The following is a 19,085-nucleotide window of genomic DNA, read 5'->3' on the forward strand; positions in this document are numbered from 1 at the left end:
CCAGCAGCAGTGCAGAAGTAAGGGTGGCACGGTATTGACTGTTGAGTCTTTGAAAGGGATCCTGCTTGTACAATACAACTTCAGGCACGCATCTTGCAGAGATTTGCATGCCTGCTTGATGAGCAATCAACCACTGCTGAGAAAGATATGCTTTACAGAGAAATATGCATTGGCACAACAGGAAGAAGTGCAGTAGGAAAGGACTGACTGCATGTAAAAAGGTACATTAAAATGTGATTTACCTTTATTTTTGAGGCTATTACAGTTGTTATTTATAAATGTTAGATATTCAAAGTAGAAAGAAACTGTACAGTAGAAACTTTACCCCTCCTTCAGCCCCCCTGCCCTCCACCAATGTTCTCTATTTGGGAACTTGAAATATGGTAACCCTACCAGATAGGTGTGGAAGTAATTACAAAACATTTTTATTAGAATTTAAGGACATTGTTAAAAGGAATATGTCACACTTTAAGGGAGGGCATCTTACTTACAGTTTTCAACCAGAGGTAGTCCACAATATACTTATCCACCTATGTATCTGAAAACCGATTGCCTTTGTGTGTATGTGTAAAATCTGCTCTAGCAGTTGTATCTAAATATTCAGGTTGGGTATTTGAAACTCATACTAACTTGACAGGTACTGGATTAAATATCACCTTGTTGTGACACAGCAACTACTATTATAGAGGAGGAAAAAAAAACAAACATAGGAAGAAAAGATCTCTTCCACAATACAACATGGTGTGTGGTTTTCAATGCAGAATTGGCCCGGGGGTAATTGGAAGCCTTTGCACGCTACTGCTAACTCACACTGACATTTGGATTTTGCAACCCTCCCTCCCCCCCAACACACTCTCAGATAGAAGATATCTACCATTGTAGAATCACCTTTTCAGTTTTGTTCCTTTTTCCTAAATTGGATCAGTAAATCAAACTCTGATTGTATATCACTCTGCAGTTTGGGTCTCACCTAAAGTCACTGACTTCAGTGGGCTTTAGATCAGGCCTTTAGCAGCATATCACATTCATCTTGCACTTCAGTTAAGAGAGAAAGCATTGCAAGGTCATTACTGGTTATGAATTATCCAAGGAGTCATTCAGCCAGAAAGAGGGTGAAGTTCTACCTAGTAGTCAGTACCTCCTGTTGGAGCAAGTTTAGTGCTCATAAACACCAAAGTTTACTTTGTGTTTAAGAATAACCACCAACACAATAGGGTGAAACAGGAGGTCAGGACAATAGGACTGGGAAAAGTAGAACAATTTAACAAAGCGTTTTAATAGGCAGCAACAATACACACCTAAAAGGAAATAGATAATGAAACGCCCATACGAACAACTAGTATTAACTCTGTCATCCTGTTTCTATAGTTTCAATAACAGTAGCTGATTTTGTAAACAAACACTTCATTCATAAATATTTACAAAATCTTAAAATTCCTACCTAAAACTCTCCTTTGCCATGATACCTACAAAAAACTTGACAACAAATAGCAAGCTGGTGTGCTGATACCAAAGCCTATCATGCTAACCAATATTATCAATGTTTCCTTGTACTCTCCCACAATAACAATAATCATGTCTTTCTGTATCCATCTCTTTTCTCTTTTCTTATACTTAGATTGTAAACAGTTTTGGGACAAGGACTATCTTTTTGTTCTGTGTTTGTACAGCACCTAGTCCCAGTCTATAATGGGGCTTTCAATACCATTCAGACTTTACAATACCATTCAGACTTTCACAGGTTTGTTTACAATTATTAAGATATAAGATTCAAGTTCTTTGGATTTTTTTCCTTAACTTTGTAGTTTGTAGAGTTACAAACTGCTGACAATAATATGTAGTATTCATTGACCGGTGAAAAAAATATACATTCATGCATTGTAGAAAAGTCTCCCATTGTAGAAAAGTCTCTCTCCTCCAATTTCCTCAGATGTGGGCAATAATGATTATCATGGGTACAGAGCTAGCTTTACCACTGACCCCTTCTCTGCTATCTCTGACTGCACCCATTCACATCAGACTTCATGCCTTTGCCTTTCCTGGGGTGGAATGCTACAATTCTCCCACTCTTAGACCAGGTCCTGGGTTACAGTACCCTATGGATCAGTTGTGTTTACTCCCAACAGGTTCAACTGTTTTGAATACCTGTGATTCATCCATTTGGGAGTGTGTGACCAGTGATAAATACAATGACCCAAAGCAGACTTCTTAAAACAAGGTATAATTCAATCTTAACACTAGAAACAAGGGATAACAAAAGAGAAAAAGGATTTTTAAAACAACAAATGATCTATTTGCACGTCTCCCTCACCTGAGGCTTACCATCCTCCTGGAAACTGAGGAAAGCCTAGTTCTTTTAGACTCCACATGGGCGTTTGTGTCTGTCAGTCTGTTCCCCATGAGCAGCTCCCAAACAACAGCCTCCAGCTCTGGATATTGTAAATATATATAGTCATTTTCATCTGTTGGTTCCCTGCATCTGAAAAACATGCTGTGTAACTTCGCTAGAATAGCTCAGGCATTGTCTCTTAATCCTCCCCGGTCGTGTTTACTTGGAGGTGTCTTACGTGGAGCTATTGTCTTACCTTCCTGCTTCTTTTCCCCAACAGTCTGCTAATAAACTAATTCAACATATTCATACAGTAAACATTCCAATAATCAGCTCATATACAGTATTCATAAATTATTACAGAGCAGCTCCAGGACTTTTACAAAGATGAAACTGGAAATTTTGGAAAAATTGAGATTTTGGATTCTTTTTCCAAAACATGGGTTCCCTTCTTTATTTCTTCTTAAAATTCACAGTTACAATCACAAATTCACTTTTGGGTAAGTCCCATGCTGCAGCACGCCCAGTGATTCCCATGATGCACTGCCTCTCATCCTCCAAAAGAGGATATTGTGGTGAATCACAGGTTTCAGAGTAACAGCCGTGTTAGTCTGTATTCGCAAAAAGAAAAGGAGTACTTGTGGCACCTTAGAGACTAACCAATTTATTTGAGCATGAGCTTTCGTGAGCTACAGCTCACTTCATCGGATGCATACCGTGGAAACTGCAGCAGACTTTATATACACACAGAGATCATGAAACAATACCTCCTCCCACCCCACTGTCCTGCTGGTAATAGCTTATCTAAAGTGATCATCAAGTTGGGCCATTTCCAGCACAAATCCAGGTTTTCTCACCCTCCACCCCCCCCCCCCCCACACACAAACTCACTCTCCTGCTGGTAACAGCCCATCCAAAGTGACAACTCTCTACACAATGTGCATGATAATCAAGGTGGGCCATTTCCTGCACAAATCCAGGTTCTCTCACCCCCTCACCCCCCTCCAAAAAACACACACACAAACTCACTATCCTGCTGGTAATAGCTCATCCAAAGTGACCACTCTCCCTACAATGTGCATGATAATCAAGGTGGGCCATTTCCAGCACAAATCCAGGTTTTCTCACCCCCCCCCACCCCCATACACACACAAACTCATTCTCCTCCTGGTAATAGCTCATCCAAAGTGACCACTCTCCCTACAATGTGCATGGTAATCAAGGTGGGCCATGTCCAGCACAAATCCAGGCTTTCTCACACCCCCCCTTTTTTCCCGGGGACACACACACACACACACACAAACTCACTCTCCTGCTGGCAATAGCTCATCCAAACTGACCACTCTCCAAGTTTAAATCCAAGTTTAACCAGAACGTCTGGGGGGGGGGGGTAGGAAAAAACAAGGGGAAATAGGCTACCTTGCATAATGACTTAGCCATTCCCAGTCTCTATTTAAGCCTAAATTAATAGTATCCAATTTGCAAATGAATTCCAATTCAGCAGTTTCTCGCTGGAGTCTGGATTTGAAGTTTTTTTGTTTTAAGATAGCGACCTTCATGTCTGTGATTGCGTGACCAGAGAGATTGAAGTGTTCTCCGACTGGTTTATGAATGTTATAATTCTTGACATCTGATTTGTGTCCATTTATTCTTTTACGTAGAGACTGTCCAGTTTGACCAACGTAAATGGCAGAGGGGCATTGCTGGCACATGATGGCATATATCACATTGGTGGATGTGCAGGTGAACGAGCCTCTGATAGTGTGGCTGATGTTATTAGGCCCTGTGATGGTGTCCCCTGAATAGATATGTGGGCACAGTTGGCAACAGGCTTTGTTGCAAGGATAAGTTCCTGGGTTAGTGGTTCTGTTGTGTGGTATGTGGTTGTTGGTGAGTATTTGCTTCAGGTTGTGGGGCTGTCTGTAGGCAAGGACTGGCCTGTCTCCCAAGATTTGTGAGAGTGTTGGGTCATCCTTTAGGATAGGTTGTAGATCCTTAATAATGCATTGGAGGGGTTTTAGTTGGGGGCTGAAGGTGACGGCTAGTGGCGTTCTGTTATTTTCTTTGTTAGGCCTGTCCTGTAGTAGGTAACCTCTGGGAACTCTTCTGGCTCTATCAATCTGTTTCTTCACTTCCGCAGGTGGGTATTGTAGTTGTAAGAAAGCTTGACAGAGATCTTGTAGGTGTTTGTCTCTGTCTGAGGGGTTGGAGCAAATGCGGTTGTATCGCAGAGCTTGGCTGTAGACGATGGATCGTGTGGTGTGGTCAGGGTGAAAGCTGGAGGCATGCAGGTAGGAATAGCGGTCAGTAGGTTTCCGGTATAGGGTGGTGTTTATGTGACCATTGTTTATTAGCACTGTAGTGTCCAGGAAGTGGATCTCTTGTGTGGACTGGACCAGGCTGAGGTTGATGGTGGGATGGAAGTTGTTGAAATCGTGGTGGAATTCCTCAAGGGCTTCTTTTCCATGGGTCCAGATGATGAAGATGTCATCAATATAGCGCAAGTAGAGTAGGGGCTTTAGGGGACGAGAGCTGAGGAAGCGTTGTTCTAAATCAGCCATAAAAACGTTGGCATACTGTGGGGCCATGCGGGTACAGGAGATGCAGTCTGACCAGGAAATTTAACTTATAGAGGATGGGGACAAGCAGCAATTCCAAGAATATTTTTGTTTTGGCCAAAATATTTCTGTATTTGAATTTTTATTTAAGCATTGAAATTTCTGATAGAAAATTTTGACAATAACATTTTTTCCGTTTTCATCAACATTTTCAATAGAAAACCCATCATTTTCCAACCAGTTCTAGATAGTACCCACCATCTGCTGGGGAGCAGTTGTAGATGGTTAGTGCCTCCCCATATATCATTCCTCAGCCCCAGCTGCTCTGTTTGGAAACCTGGCAGAGTGGAGCTAGCCCTGGAAACAGGGGGGACTTGTATGGGAGGGTAAGTGTTACATGGGCACCTCAATCATCTTGTCTCAGAAAGCCCAATATCTTGTGTTCAATTTTGGTTACCGATGTATAGAAACGATGTAGAGAAACTGGAAAGGATCCAGAGGTGAGTGACAAAGATGAGCAAAGGGATGGAATGCAAGCCATATGAGCAAAGATTGAAGAAACTACATATGTTTAAGTTTGGAAAAGCAGAGATTAAGGGGGACATGATATTAGTCTTCAAATACTTGAAAGGCTGTCATAAAAAAGATGGAGAAAAGTTGTTCTCTCTTGCCGCAGAAGGCAGGACAAGAGGCAATGGGTTCAAATTACAGCATAGCAGATTTAGATTAAATCTCAGGAAAAACTTCCTAACTGTAATAACAGTAGGACAATGGAGCAGACTGCCTAGGGAAATCATGGAATCTCCTTCACTGGAGATTTTCAAAAGGAGGTTGGATAGCCATCTATTGTGGATGGTTTAGACCAGTGGTTCTCAACCTATTTATCACTGTGGGCCACATTTGTGGCCCACAATGTGTTAACTGGGCCGCAGTTTGAGAATCACAGCACGCCCCTCTGAACCTCCCTCCCCCACAGACCCCTATGCCCAGCACCACCTGCCCAAAGACCCCTCCACAGAGTGGGGCCAGAAGTGGAGCCCTGGGTGGGAGCTGGGTGGCAGGGACCCCAGATCCTGCTGTGCAGGGCAAGACAGCGGCCCCGACCCTGGACCCAGCCATGCAAGGCCAGGTGGCAGGGCAGTCGGATGGCAGCCTGGACCCCAACCCCGCGGGGCTGGCCGGCAGCCCTGATACCGACTTCAACCCGCAACCCCGTGGTGTATTGTTGGTAGCTACCGGTGTGGTGCTCCACTCTTGTTCAATGATGATAACAGTCGGCTGCATGCTTGTTCCCCCTGTGTGCTGCCCCACCTCTGCACAGATAGCTAACACAGCAGACTCCGAGAGAACTCCCCAAAACCACAGACTCTAGTAAGGCACAAAGGAGCTAGAATCAATTAAGGCAGGCTAATCAGGAAACTTGGGTTTTATAAAGGAGCTCACTTCAGTTTGTGGTGTGCGTGTGAGGAGCTGGAAAGAAGAGGCACTAGGAGCTGAGAGTGAGAACACGGACTGTTGGAGGACTGAGGTGTACAAGCATTATCAGACACCAGGAGGAAGGTCCTATGGTGAGGATAAAGAAGGTGTTGGGAGGAGGCCGTGGGGAAGTAGCCCAGGGGGTTGTAGCTGTATAGTTGTAGTTGTATTCCAGGAGACACTCTAGACAGCTGCATTCCATAGGGCCCTGGGCTGGAACCTGGAGTAGAGGGCGGCCCTGGGTTCCCCCCAAATCGTCCCGACTCCTGGTTAGACACAGGAGGAGTTGACCTGGACTATGGGTTCAGAAAAACAGCCAAGCTGAGGGCTGCCATGAAGCTCCAAGGTGAGCAAATCCGCCAATAAGCGCAAGATCCACCAAGGTAGAGCAGGAACTTTGTCACACAGGTTTATTGTCAAATGAAGCACAGTAATAGTTCCCTATAGACTCTACGGGGCATACTACGAATTTGTGCTCCCTGGCAATGGATACAGCTCAGACAGCGGCGGGACACTCCACTGCCCCCTAGGCTGGTCAAATATATGCGCTCCGGGACCTACTTTTATACCGTTGCAGGACCGATTACTCATCATAGTTCAAACGAATCTATCCATCATGTTGTCCTTTTGATCCTGTCTTTAAGATGCACCTGCCTGTTCCTTGTTATGTCTACAGAGTGTCTTGCCACCGTCTTGGCATAAGTTTCTCTCATTAGCCCTTATGTGTGTGTGTGCACGTGCCTCTAATAACCTTTTCTTGCCAACTTCTGTGAGTGGGACCTGCTTCTGGCTCACAGCCCAGCTTTGCTTATCACTGCCTGGAGGTACTTTGGTTCAGGCTTTACTTTAGTTCAGGCTTCAGGCCTCAGACTGGGCCTCTGATACAAGAATTTATGTTTCAGGGCCTCCGTTTACTACATGGGGCAGCCCCTGGGCCCCAGATCCCGTAGGGCCGGCTGGCAGCTCCAGGCTCCAGAGACCGTGGGGCCGGCTGGCTGGCCGCTCCAGAGCCCAGACCCTGGACCTCAGACTCTGCGGGGCTGGCAGGCAGCCCCGGACCCTGAACTCTGCAGGGCCAGCCGGCAGCCCCAGACCCTGCCACGCTGGGCCAGGCAGCCTGGACGCTGGACGAGTGGCCACGCATCTGGGAACCCAGACTCCCCCTGGCCTGGTGGCCTTTAGCACACAGCTGGCCCCAGCTGTGTGCTAATTAGGCTGCATGCAGCCCGCAGGCTGGGGGTTGAGAACTGCTGGTTTAGACATAACAAATCCTACATCTTGACAGGGGGTTAGACTAGATGACTCGTGCAAGCCTTTCTAATCCTATGGATCTAGGATCTGCATCTGTGAAACTTCAGTGGTGTGTGGAACAATTGTGGACACAGTGCCATGTATTCTGAGTTTGGTAGAATAATAGTGGGGAACAGAAAGTGTCTGCTGGCCACAGTGTGAGATTTTCCCGGGGAAGAGAATGGGACAGAGCCAGAGTAGTAAGCAAAAGAGAAACATCCATGGCTACACTGGGGAGCTTACATCCTGCAGCGGCACCAACAGTTAAGAGCTCGGGGAGGGGTTCTGACTTCGGATGCACCTCTCACCTTATGCGGGGCACCTCAGGGCTCGGTTAATACAGCTCAGGGGGCAGGGTGGCCCGATGCACCTCTCCGCTCACATTGCGATGTCTGAGCTGTGCGCACCTCGGCGACGAGGCTGCCAGCGCGGTCCCTGTGCCCGCTGGGAGAGCAGGTCCCCGCCCACGCGCCTCACACAGCGGGCCGCGCCCGCCCAGCAGGGAGGCAGGATGCTCCCGGCCGCGGCTTGGCGCCTGCCTCTTCACGGGAAACACGTTAGGAAAGGAAAAGTCCCAGCAGCAGGGAAGAGCGCCGGGCCAGGGAGGGAGGGAGGAGGGGAGCAGGCTGTTTGGAGCCCTAGCTGCGAGTGGCAGGCAGCGCCCCCGCCCCGCCACTCCTGCTGAGGACCGCAACTGACAGCCGCCGCTCCAGCGTGGGGAGGGGCGGGGATGCGCTGGGAACTACAACTCCCAGCAGGCAGCGCGGCTCTCCGCCGCCCGGGGCTGGGAGGAAGCGGAGCGCGCGCTGGCCGGCGCTCACGCGGAGGTGCTGCCTGCTGGGGTGTGTGGGCCGCTTGGGAGCCGAGGCGCGCGCGGGCTTGCAGTTAAGGGAGCTGCTGCGTCCGGCGGCGGGGCGGGCCCTGGCGGCGCTACCGTGCCTTGGTGAGCGATGGCTTAAGGGCCCCGTGATCTCTCTCTGAGCCTTGGCTGCTGCAAAGTCCCCTGTAGTTGTAGCACAGCGGCCACGGGTCTCCGCGTATCTGCTGCTGAGCTGTGGACAGGGCCTGACGATCAGCAGCCAAGTGCATCCGTAGCATTATGGTGAGAGGGTCCGGCATTATGAACTCTGGGGCAGTTTCTTAGCAACCTGCCCTGGTCACTAGTTTGGGGTCTGTCTAACTGGCAGCGAGAGGCTCATGCTTTCCTTTCCCACTGCTGCCCCTGTCCTCTTCCTTCCCTCCCTCTTCTTATCCTCCCATTAAGCATGTTAGGTGTTTTGATAGAACTGGAATGGAACTATTGGTGCCTTGTTATTTTGTGTCACATCATATTGTTTCCTCTGTTCCCTCTAGGCTAATAGTTCTTGCAGGTAAGAGAATGTAAATTACAAACTCCACTATAGCTGTTTAATACTGCAGTGCACTGGTTAATCTGTAACTCTGTTCTGTTAGGTTTCGGAGTAGCAGCCGTGTTAGTCTGTATTCGCAAAAAGAAAAGGAGGACTTGTGGCACCTTAGAGACTAACCCATTTATTTGAGCATGAGCTTTCGTGAGCTACAGCATCCGATGAAGTGAGCTGTAGCTCACGAAAGCTTATGCTCAAATAAATTGGTTAGTCTCTGAGGTGCCACAAGTCCTCCTTTTCTTTCTGTTCTGTTAGTATCAAAGCTGCTCACCTTTGTGACCCAGGCCTCTACTGGTAAAAGCTCATAAAGAAATTTTTCCTTTAGCTCAACTGGCCAGACCCTGTATTTTTTCAAGAAGAGTCGCTATCCAAGTTAATCACGGTTGCCATAAAGTTCACAATGGCTGTGGTCATACTGAGAAACATGAAGTCACTAGGTAGCTGTCAACTTGTTATAACTTCGCTGTTGTAGGATGCATTGATACTATAAAATTTGGTATCTGTATTGTAGCAAGGATGCAACTGCACTGATGCTGTTGCTAGTAGAGATAGAGCTCGGTCTTCTATACCACCATGTTATGAAAACACGACTGAGTGAGTTTTCATAACCTGGTAGTAGAAATGCCCGAGCCTTGTCTGTAGTAGAGCTTACAGCATTGGTATCACTGGAATACAGGTACCAGTTACTATTTTTCTTGTGTAGAAAAGGCCATATTTTACACAGTTCTTGAAAGATTCAGATATGAATAGACACTTAGTTAAAATTTTAGCTCAAAGAATGTGTTTTCTCCTGTTCACTGGCAACTTTCTATTTTTGTTGTTTATCTTTAATTATTACCACTTAACAATGTGAAGTGTTCATTTTTGTTTTGGGATACAGATTGGATGGGGGGAAAAGCTATTCAAAATGTTATAGAACTGTATGGTTATGCAGTGAAGAAAATGAAGTCGATGATGAAGCATATTTTGGTTTATTTTTGTCCAGATAATGGAGTCTCTCAGCTCCGCTAAGGCTCATAAGTGTGAATCAGCAATGCAGGATGAAAGTGAAGATGACATTGAGTTTATCTGTGTAAGTAGATGTTGGCTCAATAACTGTAAATACTTTTGCCAGTTAAATACATAAAATGTTCTAAGATTTGAATATGCAATGTTGATTATCTTTACTGTGTGTTAAATAAAATATTGGTGTTACATTAAAAACTCAGCTTTTCAAAGCAGAAGAAAATACTAGTTTAGTTTTCGCTTTCAAAAAGCAGTTTAATTCTCAACCTGAGCTGACATGCCTGTGTCAAGAGAATCTGTATTAAAAAGGGGGTTGGATTTGAGGCCCCAGTCCTACAATGACATGAGTCTGGGTGGGCAAGGGTGGCTTCAGTGGGCTCTGCTGAGACAGTGAGCCTTAGCACACCTCATTACAGGTTGGGGCCCTAATGAATTACCCATCTCAACTAGAGCTGAATAGGAGAGTCGGGGAACAAAGCTAGTTTTTGTCAGACGTGCATATGGATAGACTGTGGTTCATATTCTGATACCCTTAATGCAGTAGAATGGCATATTACTCCAAGAGTAATCCACTGAAGTCAATGAGACTACTTGTGAAGTAAGGTGTGCAGCTCATTGTGTAATGGCACCAGAATCTCACCCTGTGTTACCTGATAGAGATAAGGGAGACAAACAGGGGTAGAAGCCTATTAGCAATTTAGTTAGGATGTGGAGTACTGTTTAACACACACAGTGCAGAATGGATTATAGAATGCTGTCGTGTGGCTTCTGACTCTGAATCCTTCCTGTGACATCAGATTTTGCACAGGGGCCCAACAGTGCCACAATAACTGGTTTTCTGTATATAAAAGCCAGGGACCGCGTTAGGGGTAGCAAGCAGGGCAGTTGGCTGGGGCACCATGCTATGGGGGCCCTGCAAAGCTACATTGCTCAAGCTTTGGCTTCAGCCCCATGTAGTGGGGCGGTGGCTTTCTGCCCTGGACCCAAGTGAGTCTAATTCTGGCCCTGTTTGGCAGACCCCCTGAAACCTGTTTGCGGCCCACAGTGGGCCTCAGACTCCTTGTTGAGAACCACTGATGTAGTTTGTGTGTGCATATTACTTAAGGCTGTCAGAGCCTGACTACAACTTTTAGAAACATGCATTGCTAAACTTATGAGGAAAGTGGGACATGTATAATACTACATGGCAGTGGGCCTCAATCCTTTGTCAAAGAAGCAATGCTTTGATGGAAGGAAATATGGAAGAATGGAGGGACAACTTTTCTTTACAGGACAACTTTTCTTTACAGGACAACTTTTCTTGCACACACACAATAAGGAAAGAGAGTACAGATTTGGGTGTGAGGAAACTCTAAGTAAAACAGTAATACACAACATTATAAAGTGGATAGTGTAGATCAGCAGTTCTCAAAGTGTGGGTCGGGACCCCATTTTAATGGGGTTGCCAGGGCTGGCTTAGACTTGCCGGGGCCAAGGCCAAAGCCTAAGCCCGAGCCCTACTGCCTGGGGCCAAAGCTGAAGCCCGAGGACTCCAGCCCTGGGCAGTGAGGCTCAGATTACAGGCTCCCTGGGGCTGCAGCCCTTGGGCTTTGGCCCCTTCCCCCCACCGCCTGGGCAGTTGGACTTGGGCTTTGGCCCCCCACCTGGGGCAGCAGGGCTCAGGCAAGCACGGGTTTTGATCCCCCCTCCTGGGGTTGTAAGTATTGTTGTCGGAAGGGGGTCACAGTGCAATGAAGTTTGAGAACCCTGGTGTAGATTTTAATGAGTCTCCTCTTCAGTGACTCTTGACCTCAGTTGTTTGAGGAAGTGGTCTCTGTGTACACCTAGTAATGATGTTTGGTACTGAAGGAAGCTGTAACTTGGAACAGATAGGCAGGGTCTGAGGTACCACACTGAGTGTCTTCTGTAAAGAGTGAATGTTATTTTTTGCCTGTGCTGTTACCCACCCACCCCTGGATGGCACCGGTACATACTTTGGAGCCCAGTCCGGGAGCCAGGCATTTCTCTCTGTCAGGCTGGGGAGGTACCTGGCAACATCTTTCTTCCTGCCTTTCTCCCAGAGAGGGCAAGCGCTACTACTAGCTGTGAGAAGAGCATTTACTTTCCCTTTATACACTAGTGGTGGATCAAAGACTTTAACCTGGGCCCATTCTCCAGCAATGGGCCCAGGTTTCACATACCTAATCTGCATTTGTGTTTAGTGGAAGTGCTCACCCCCTCCTGTTTGAGCTTACACAAGCTGATCCATGAATGGGGTGGGGACGAGAACCTATTTTAGAAAAAAAACAACAAAAACAGTCATCAGCTTGGTAAGCAGGTGTTGACCTGTCTGCAGGTGCTTCTTTCTCTTGCTCCAGTCATCATGAGTAGGTGCTCAGGCAAACCTTGCTCTCTATCAGGAAGTGACGGACAGCTTCACAAACTCCAAACTTGATCTAAAAACTAAATAGTCAGTGGACAACAAGTAAAAACAAAACCAAACAGATTTGGGGTTAATTTTAAAAGGACTATAGAATATGAAAAATAGGGGTGGTGCAGTCCTTTTAAAATATAGGATGTTATCCTATATTTTCATTGGCCTTGACTTAGATTGGCTGTTCATCATTGACTTAATTTACAATGTGTAAATGTGGGGTTGTCACCTGCTGAATAAAGGTAAAGTACTTTAAAACTTTTAAGCACAGTTTCTGAAATCATACTGTATGCATTTGTGTGGAAACTCTTCCTAATGCCCAGAGCACTGAACTAATACAAAATCATGTGTACATCAGGGTGGACTGATTGATTTGATTTAAATCAAAGCAATTTAAATCACCAAATTAAATCATAATTTAAACCAGCAAGTAGGGAACCTTGATTTAAATAATTGATTTTGAATCTTGTTTTTCCTGCGTACTTTTTTTCTCTGAAGTTTCAAAGAAAGTCAAACCATTGAACTGGTGGAAGTCACTGGCTGAGCTCCTGCAACCAGAGTTTGTTGAAGTTCAAAACGAGCCTTTAGCAGCAGTAGTCTCATCTGCATGTGCAGAGAGACGTTTTCTTCATTTCAGTTCGTTCAGTTCAATGACTAATTCATTCAAAGTTAAGAAACCAATTGGGAATTGAAGAAGTAGGAATGCTTGTTTTACTTTTCCAAGCTATGAATGAAAAAGAGTGTGAGAGGATGAGATCCACTAGTTTTAAAAATTTGAAGGACCCAAAACAATCCAATTAACTACAGATAATACATCCTTTGCTTAATAAATAGTTGTCTTGAGCAAAACAGATTTTGCATTTAAACTTTTAACTATTAATTTATATTATTATTTAAATATTTAAACATTTAGTACTAATTTTTATTTAAATAATTGTGACAAAGTTCCTCCTCTACCTTGGTGGGTCTTGCACTTATTGGCGGATTTGCTCGCCTTGGAGCTTCACGGCAACCCTCAGCTTGGCCGTTTTTCTGAACCCACGGTCCAGGTCAACTCCTTGTGTGTCTGACCAGGAGTTCGGAGGATTTGGGGGGAACCCGGGCCCACCCTCTAGTCCGGGTTCCAGCCCAGGGCCCCTGTGGAATGCAGCTGTCTAGAGTGCCTCCTGGAACAGCTGTGCAACAGCTACTACTCCCCAGGCTACTTCCCCATGGCCTCCTCCGAGCACCTTCTTTATCCTTACCATAGGACCTTCCTCCTGGTGTCTGATAATGCCTGCACACCTCAGTCCTCCAACAGTCCACGTTCTCACTCTCAGCTCCTAGTGCCTCTTGCTTCCAGCTCCTCTCACACACACCACAAACTGAAGTGAGCTCCTTTTTAAAACCCAAGTTCCCTGATTAGCCTTCCTTAATTGATTCTAGCAGCTTCTTGATTGGCTGCAGGTGTTCTAATCAGCCTGTCTTAATTGTCTTCAGAAGGTTCCTGATTGTTCTGGAACCGTCTCTGTTACCTTACCCAGGGAAAAGGGACCTACTTAGCCTGGGGCTAATATATCTGCCTTCTGTTACACTCCTATAGCCATCTGGCCCGACCCTGTCACATAATTTTAATAATTATGGTGATTTCAGGCTTTAGTACACATGGTCATAATTTCCAATTTGATTTTTAAATCACCTTTTACAAAGATAATGTATTTAATTTCAATTAAAAAAAATCCAACTTTTATTTTTGTAATAATTGATTTTTACCCATTTACAATAATTACAACCTGGCCCACTCCTCTCTTCTGGACGGTCACCAGTCTTTTGTAAATGGACCTGAATCCTGTGCCCCTTGTGCTTCTAAGCTACCCCAGGGTCTGGTCGTTACCAGTCACTGTTCCTAGCTCTGGGTGTCTCAAGTGCACTCCCAGGTGTAGACTCCATATCTGACTCCATATCCATAGACCCATGTGTAGACTCCATATCCATATTCTTGGGCAGTAGGATCCTGTGATCTGGCTGCCTTAGATCTCCAAATTAGTGCCCTAGCCCCCCATGGGCCTGCAGTTGCTGAGCATGTTCCTCCAGAGTCACCCTGGCTGTGGAAGCTCTGGTTTCTTAAATCCGTCAGGGACAGTGTCACAGCAGGGTGAAGAGCACAGGTTTAGGAAAGGAATTTCTTAACCACAGACACTTTACTATCAATAAAGCATATTAGAGAGCTACTGATCTTGGGAAAACAACAAAATCTTGAACGGACACCCTTCCTTACTTTACTTTCATCCCTCCTGTGAGTCCTGGGTTTGGTCAGTGTTTTTTAGACTAGGTAGTTCTTCATGCTTTTTGTGTCCTGAGGCTGGTTGTCTTGCATGTTGTGATGGTCTGGCCCCTTGGTCTGAAAACACCCCTGTTTTAAAACAGTCTCTGCCCCTTTTTGCCCATGCGTTTCAGCTGGGGACATGTCAGGCTACAGTCCTGCCCCCCTCAGGCTTGCAGAGAGTCATTCAAAGTCAGTGGCTCTACAGATAGAAAACCCACTGTTCGACTTGGGGAAAGTCATTCAACACTGATGCCCCTTGATGGTGCTCTCATTGTTAGACCTCTCTGAGATATCCCACGCCTTAGCATGAAGAGGATATGGTCTACGATAGCTTTGTCACAACCAAGTTAGTTTTTTCAACGCAAACTGGATGTCTTAGTCCAACATGGAAGTTACAATGCAAAGTGAAAGGCACCATTAAGGTTACAATTAAAAATGTCATTCATGGAACAAAATGGAGTTGAAACTTTGACTTAGACATATCCCCAGTCTCTTTCACATTGTTTGCTCTGCTTAAAGCAAATAATGAAGTGCAGTTTGATTTATGAAGGTTTTGTTTTGTATTTCTTTTTAGTTGATGAAACCAATTATATCTAAATTATTGAAAAAGGAATAAAAAACTTTGGACTCCTCTTAAGGGCTTCTTGACAAAAACTATCTTTGCAAAGGGTAAACACAGTAAAAAATTACACAGCTTAATTATTCCATCTTCTAGAATCCTATCTGTTTAATGTTTACCTTTTAGTTTAGAAGTTCTTTGAGCAAGTACAGGCCTTAGTTTGGTGTTGATCCTGCAAGCACTTATGAACGTGTTTAATTTTCTAAGTACTCCTATGAAGCTCAGCTTAAAGTTGAGATTGTGTGTCAGTCTTGGCAGGATTGTGGCCTTTGCGTCTTGTGCAGCACCACATACAATTAATATCTATATGACGTTAAATTATGACACTATATGATCCTATCTGAAAGAAATTGTCTGAATTTGTACAATGCACACTGTAACTCTTCTGTGGGGCATTAGGTTCTCTCCCATTCTTTCTTTGTTCTTTGCTCTACAGTACGGTAGTTGGAACTGTTGTATAGAATCTGAATGAAAACTCAAAGACAGAATATATAGAATTTACATGGAGGTTTTCCAGAATCACAGGAAACTTGTGTACTCCAGAACAACAGTGAGGTTGACCTTGGTACTCTCTTTCAAATTCCTCCTCAAGCTTTATTAACTTAATTGAGCTGGCTTGTGGTGACCTCTACTCAAGTCTTCTGAACTGTCTGATTTTGCTTCTTCAATGAGCTTTTTCAAAAGCACAGGGTGAGGCACCCAGCTCTTGTTGAAAAATGGGAATTGAGGTCTAACTGCCACTTGGGCCTTTGAAAATATCCCCCTCAAAAAATAATATATTAGAAGAAAAATAAAAAGGAATCAACAAGGTGTGTATCTCACAAAAGAGAATTTGTTCTGTAACAATTATTTATCTCTAAGCCCTGGTCTACACTGCGGGGGCGGGTGACCTAAGATACACCGACTTCAGCTACGCTATTCATGTAGCTGAAGTTGCGTATCTTAGGTTGACTTACCTGGCCGTGAGGCCGCGGTGAGCTGACCGCTGCCTCTCCCCCGTCGACTCTGCTTCTGCCTCTCGTGAGCTGGAGTTCCGGAGTCGACGGGGGTGCATTCGGGGATCCCCGATAGATTGATCACTATCCGGCAGATAGTGAAGACCTGCCCTTACAGTGCTATGTCTAATTCTCACTGTCAGTTTCCCTGGGCAAGAAATTATCTTCATTTGTCTGTAAAGCATTGTGCATACTTATTGTGCTGTAGAACTAATATGTTAATTCATGAACATTGTTTGAATGGCAAAGTAAAATAGGTTATTCAGGATGTAGTATTCTTTTAAAAATGGAACTCTATCCCAAGTCATGCTAATAGGATAGTGACATAAAGAACCTGCAAACACTCACTTCTGGAGGTAGTCTTACTGGACACAGTATTTATAAGATGGGAGACTAAGAATATGAAGAATGAATAGCCAAAATATATAAAGATAATTATTTCTTTAAAAAGTACCTCAAGTAGTAGGTCCTTGAGAGTTAGTGAATCTGCTAAGTTAGGGGTCCTTGTTAGGATATAGATCATAGAATCATAGAATATCAGGGTTGGAAGGGACCTCAGGAGGTCATCTAGTCCAACCCCCTGGACTAGATGCAGGACCGATCCCCGACTAAATCATCCCAGCCAGGGCTTTGTCAAGCCTGACCTTAAAAACTTCTCGGGAAGAAGATTCCACCACCTCCTAGGTAACGCATTCCAGTGCTTCACCACCCTCATAGTGAAAAAGTTTTTTGTAATATCCAACCTAAATCTCCCCCTCTGCAACTTGAGACCATTTCTCCTTGTTCTGTCACCTGCTACCACTGAGAACAGTCTAGAGCCATCCTCTTTGGAACCCCCTTTCAGGTAGTTAAAAGCAGCTATCAAATCCCCCCTCATTCTTCTCTTCTGAAGACTAAACATCCCCAGTTCCCTCAGTCTCTCCTCATAAGTCATGTGTTCCAGTCCCCTAATCATTTTTGTTGCCCTCCACTGGACTCTTTCCAATTTTTCCACATCCTTCTTGTAGTGTGGGTCCCCAAACTGGACACAGTACTCCAAATGAGGCCTCACCAATGTCGAATAGAGAGGAACGATCACGTCCCTCGATCTTCTGGCAATGCCCCTATTTATACAGCCCAAAATGCCATTGGCCATCTTGGAACAAGGGCACACTGTTGACTCATATCCAACTTCTCGTCCACTGTAACCCCTAGGTCCTTTTCTGCAGAACTGCTGCCGAGCCATTCGGTCCCTAGTCTGTAGCGATGCATTGGATTCTTCTGTCCTAAGTGCAGGACTCTGCACTTGTCCTTGTTGAACCTCATCAGATTTCTTTTGGCCCAATCCTCCAATTTGTCTAGGTCCCTCTGTATCCTATCCCTACCCTCCAGCGTATCTACCACTCCTCTCAGTTTAGTGTCATCTGCAAACTTGCTGAGGGTGTGTCAAGGTTCCTCCTCCACTCTGAACTCTAGGGTACAGATGTGGGGACCTGCATGAAAACCTCCTAAGCTTACTTTTACCAGCTTAGGTTAAAACTTCCCCAAGGTATAAATTAATTTTATCTTTTGTCCTTGGAATAACCACTGCCACCACCAAACTCTAACTGGGTTTACTGGGAAACGTAGTTTGGACACGTCTTTCCCCCCAAAATCCTCCCAACGCTTGCACCCCACTTCCTGGGAAAGGTTTGGTAAAAATCCTCACCAATTTGCACAGGTGACCACAGACCCAAACCCTTGGATCTGAGAACAATGAAAAAGCATTCAGTTTTCTTACAAGAAGACTTTTAATAGAAATAGAAGTAAATAGGAGTAAAGGAATCCCCACTGTAAAATCAGGATGGTAGGTACCTTATAGGGTAATTAGATTCAAAACACAGAGAATCCCTCTAGGCAAAACCTTAAGTTACAAAAAAGACACACAGACAGAAATAGTCATTCTATCCAGCACAATTCTTTTCTCAGCCATTTAAAGAAATCATAATCTAACGCATACCTAGCTAGGTTACTTACTAAAAGTTCTAAGACTCCATTCCTGTTCTATCCCCGGCAAAGCAGCATACCGACAGACACACAGACCCTTTGTTTCTCTCCCTCCTCCCAGCTTTTTGAAAGTATCTTGTCTCCTCATTGGTCATTTTGGTCAGGTGCCAGCGAGGTTACCTTTAGCTTCTTAACCCTGTACAGGTGAGAGGATTTTTCCTCTGGCCAGGAGGGATTTTAAAGGGGTTTACCTTTCCCTTTATATTTATGACAGGGTGCAATCCATGCCATCCTCCAGATGATTTATGAAGATATTGAACAAAACCGACCCCTGGGGCACTCCACTTGATACCAGCTGCCAATTAGACATGGAGTCACTGATCACTACCCGTTGAACCCGACAATCTAGCCAGCTTTCTATCCACCTTATAGTCCATTCATCCAGCCCATACTTCTTTAATTTGCTGGCAAGAATACTGTGGGAGACCGTGTCGAAAGTTTTGCTAAAGTCAAGGAACAGCACGTCCACTGCTTTCCCTTCATCCACAGAGCCAGTTATCTCGTCATAGAAGGCAATTAGATTAGTCAGGCATGACTTGCCCTTGGTGAATCCATGCTGCCTGTTCCTGATCACTTTCCTCTCCTCTAAGTGCTTCAGAATTGATTCCTTGAGGACCTGCTGCATGATTTTTCCAGGGACTGAGGTGAGGCTGACTGGCCTGTA

The 19,085-nt window shown here is 45.1% G+C and overlaps 1 protein-coding gene and 1 long non-coding RNA gene across 8 annotated transcripts in view; one reads left to right on the forward strand and one right to left on the reverse strand.

Annotated features, from left to right (window-relative positions):
* The window catches only part of LOC311517707, a 42,139-nt gene extending 33,887 nt beyond the window's left edge, over window positions 1-8,252 (reverse strand). For 2 of the 3 annotated variants that reach the window (XR_014710767.1, XR_014710769.1), the window contains exon 1: window positions 2,312-2,535. This is a non-coding gene — a long non-coding RNA (uncharacterized lncRNA). Of the gene's footprint in view, window positions 1-2,311; window positions 2,536-7,961 lie in introns of those variants that run through there. The other variant, XR_014710768.1, reaches the window with a different exon arrangement.
* A 198-nt stretch (window positions 8,253-8,450) lies between these two features.
* ZNF451 (zinc finger protein 451) overlaps window positions 8,451-19,085 on the forward strand; it is a 68,087-nt gene continuing 57,452 nt past the window's right edge. For 4 of the 5 annotated variants that reach the window (XM_084622761.1, XM_084622763.1, XM_084622759.1 and 1 more), the window contains exons 1-2: window positions 8,605-8,755; window positions 10,045-10,131. In XM_084622761.1, the coding sequence (XP_084478887.1) occupies window positions 8,753-8,755; window positions 10,045-10,131 (90 nt within the window). In that variant the 5' untranslated portion in view covers window positions 8,605-8,752. The other variant, XM_084622760.1, reaches the window with a different exon arrangement.

The sequence above is a fragment of the Lepidochelys olivacea genome, assembly GCF_965140295.1.
Source record: "Lepidochelys olivacea isolate rLepOli2 genome assembly, chromosome: 3".
In the NCBI taxonomy this organism is placed as follows: Eukaryota; Metazoa; Chordata; order Testudines; family Cheloniidae; genus Lepidochelys; species Lepidochelys olivacea.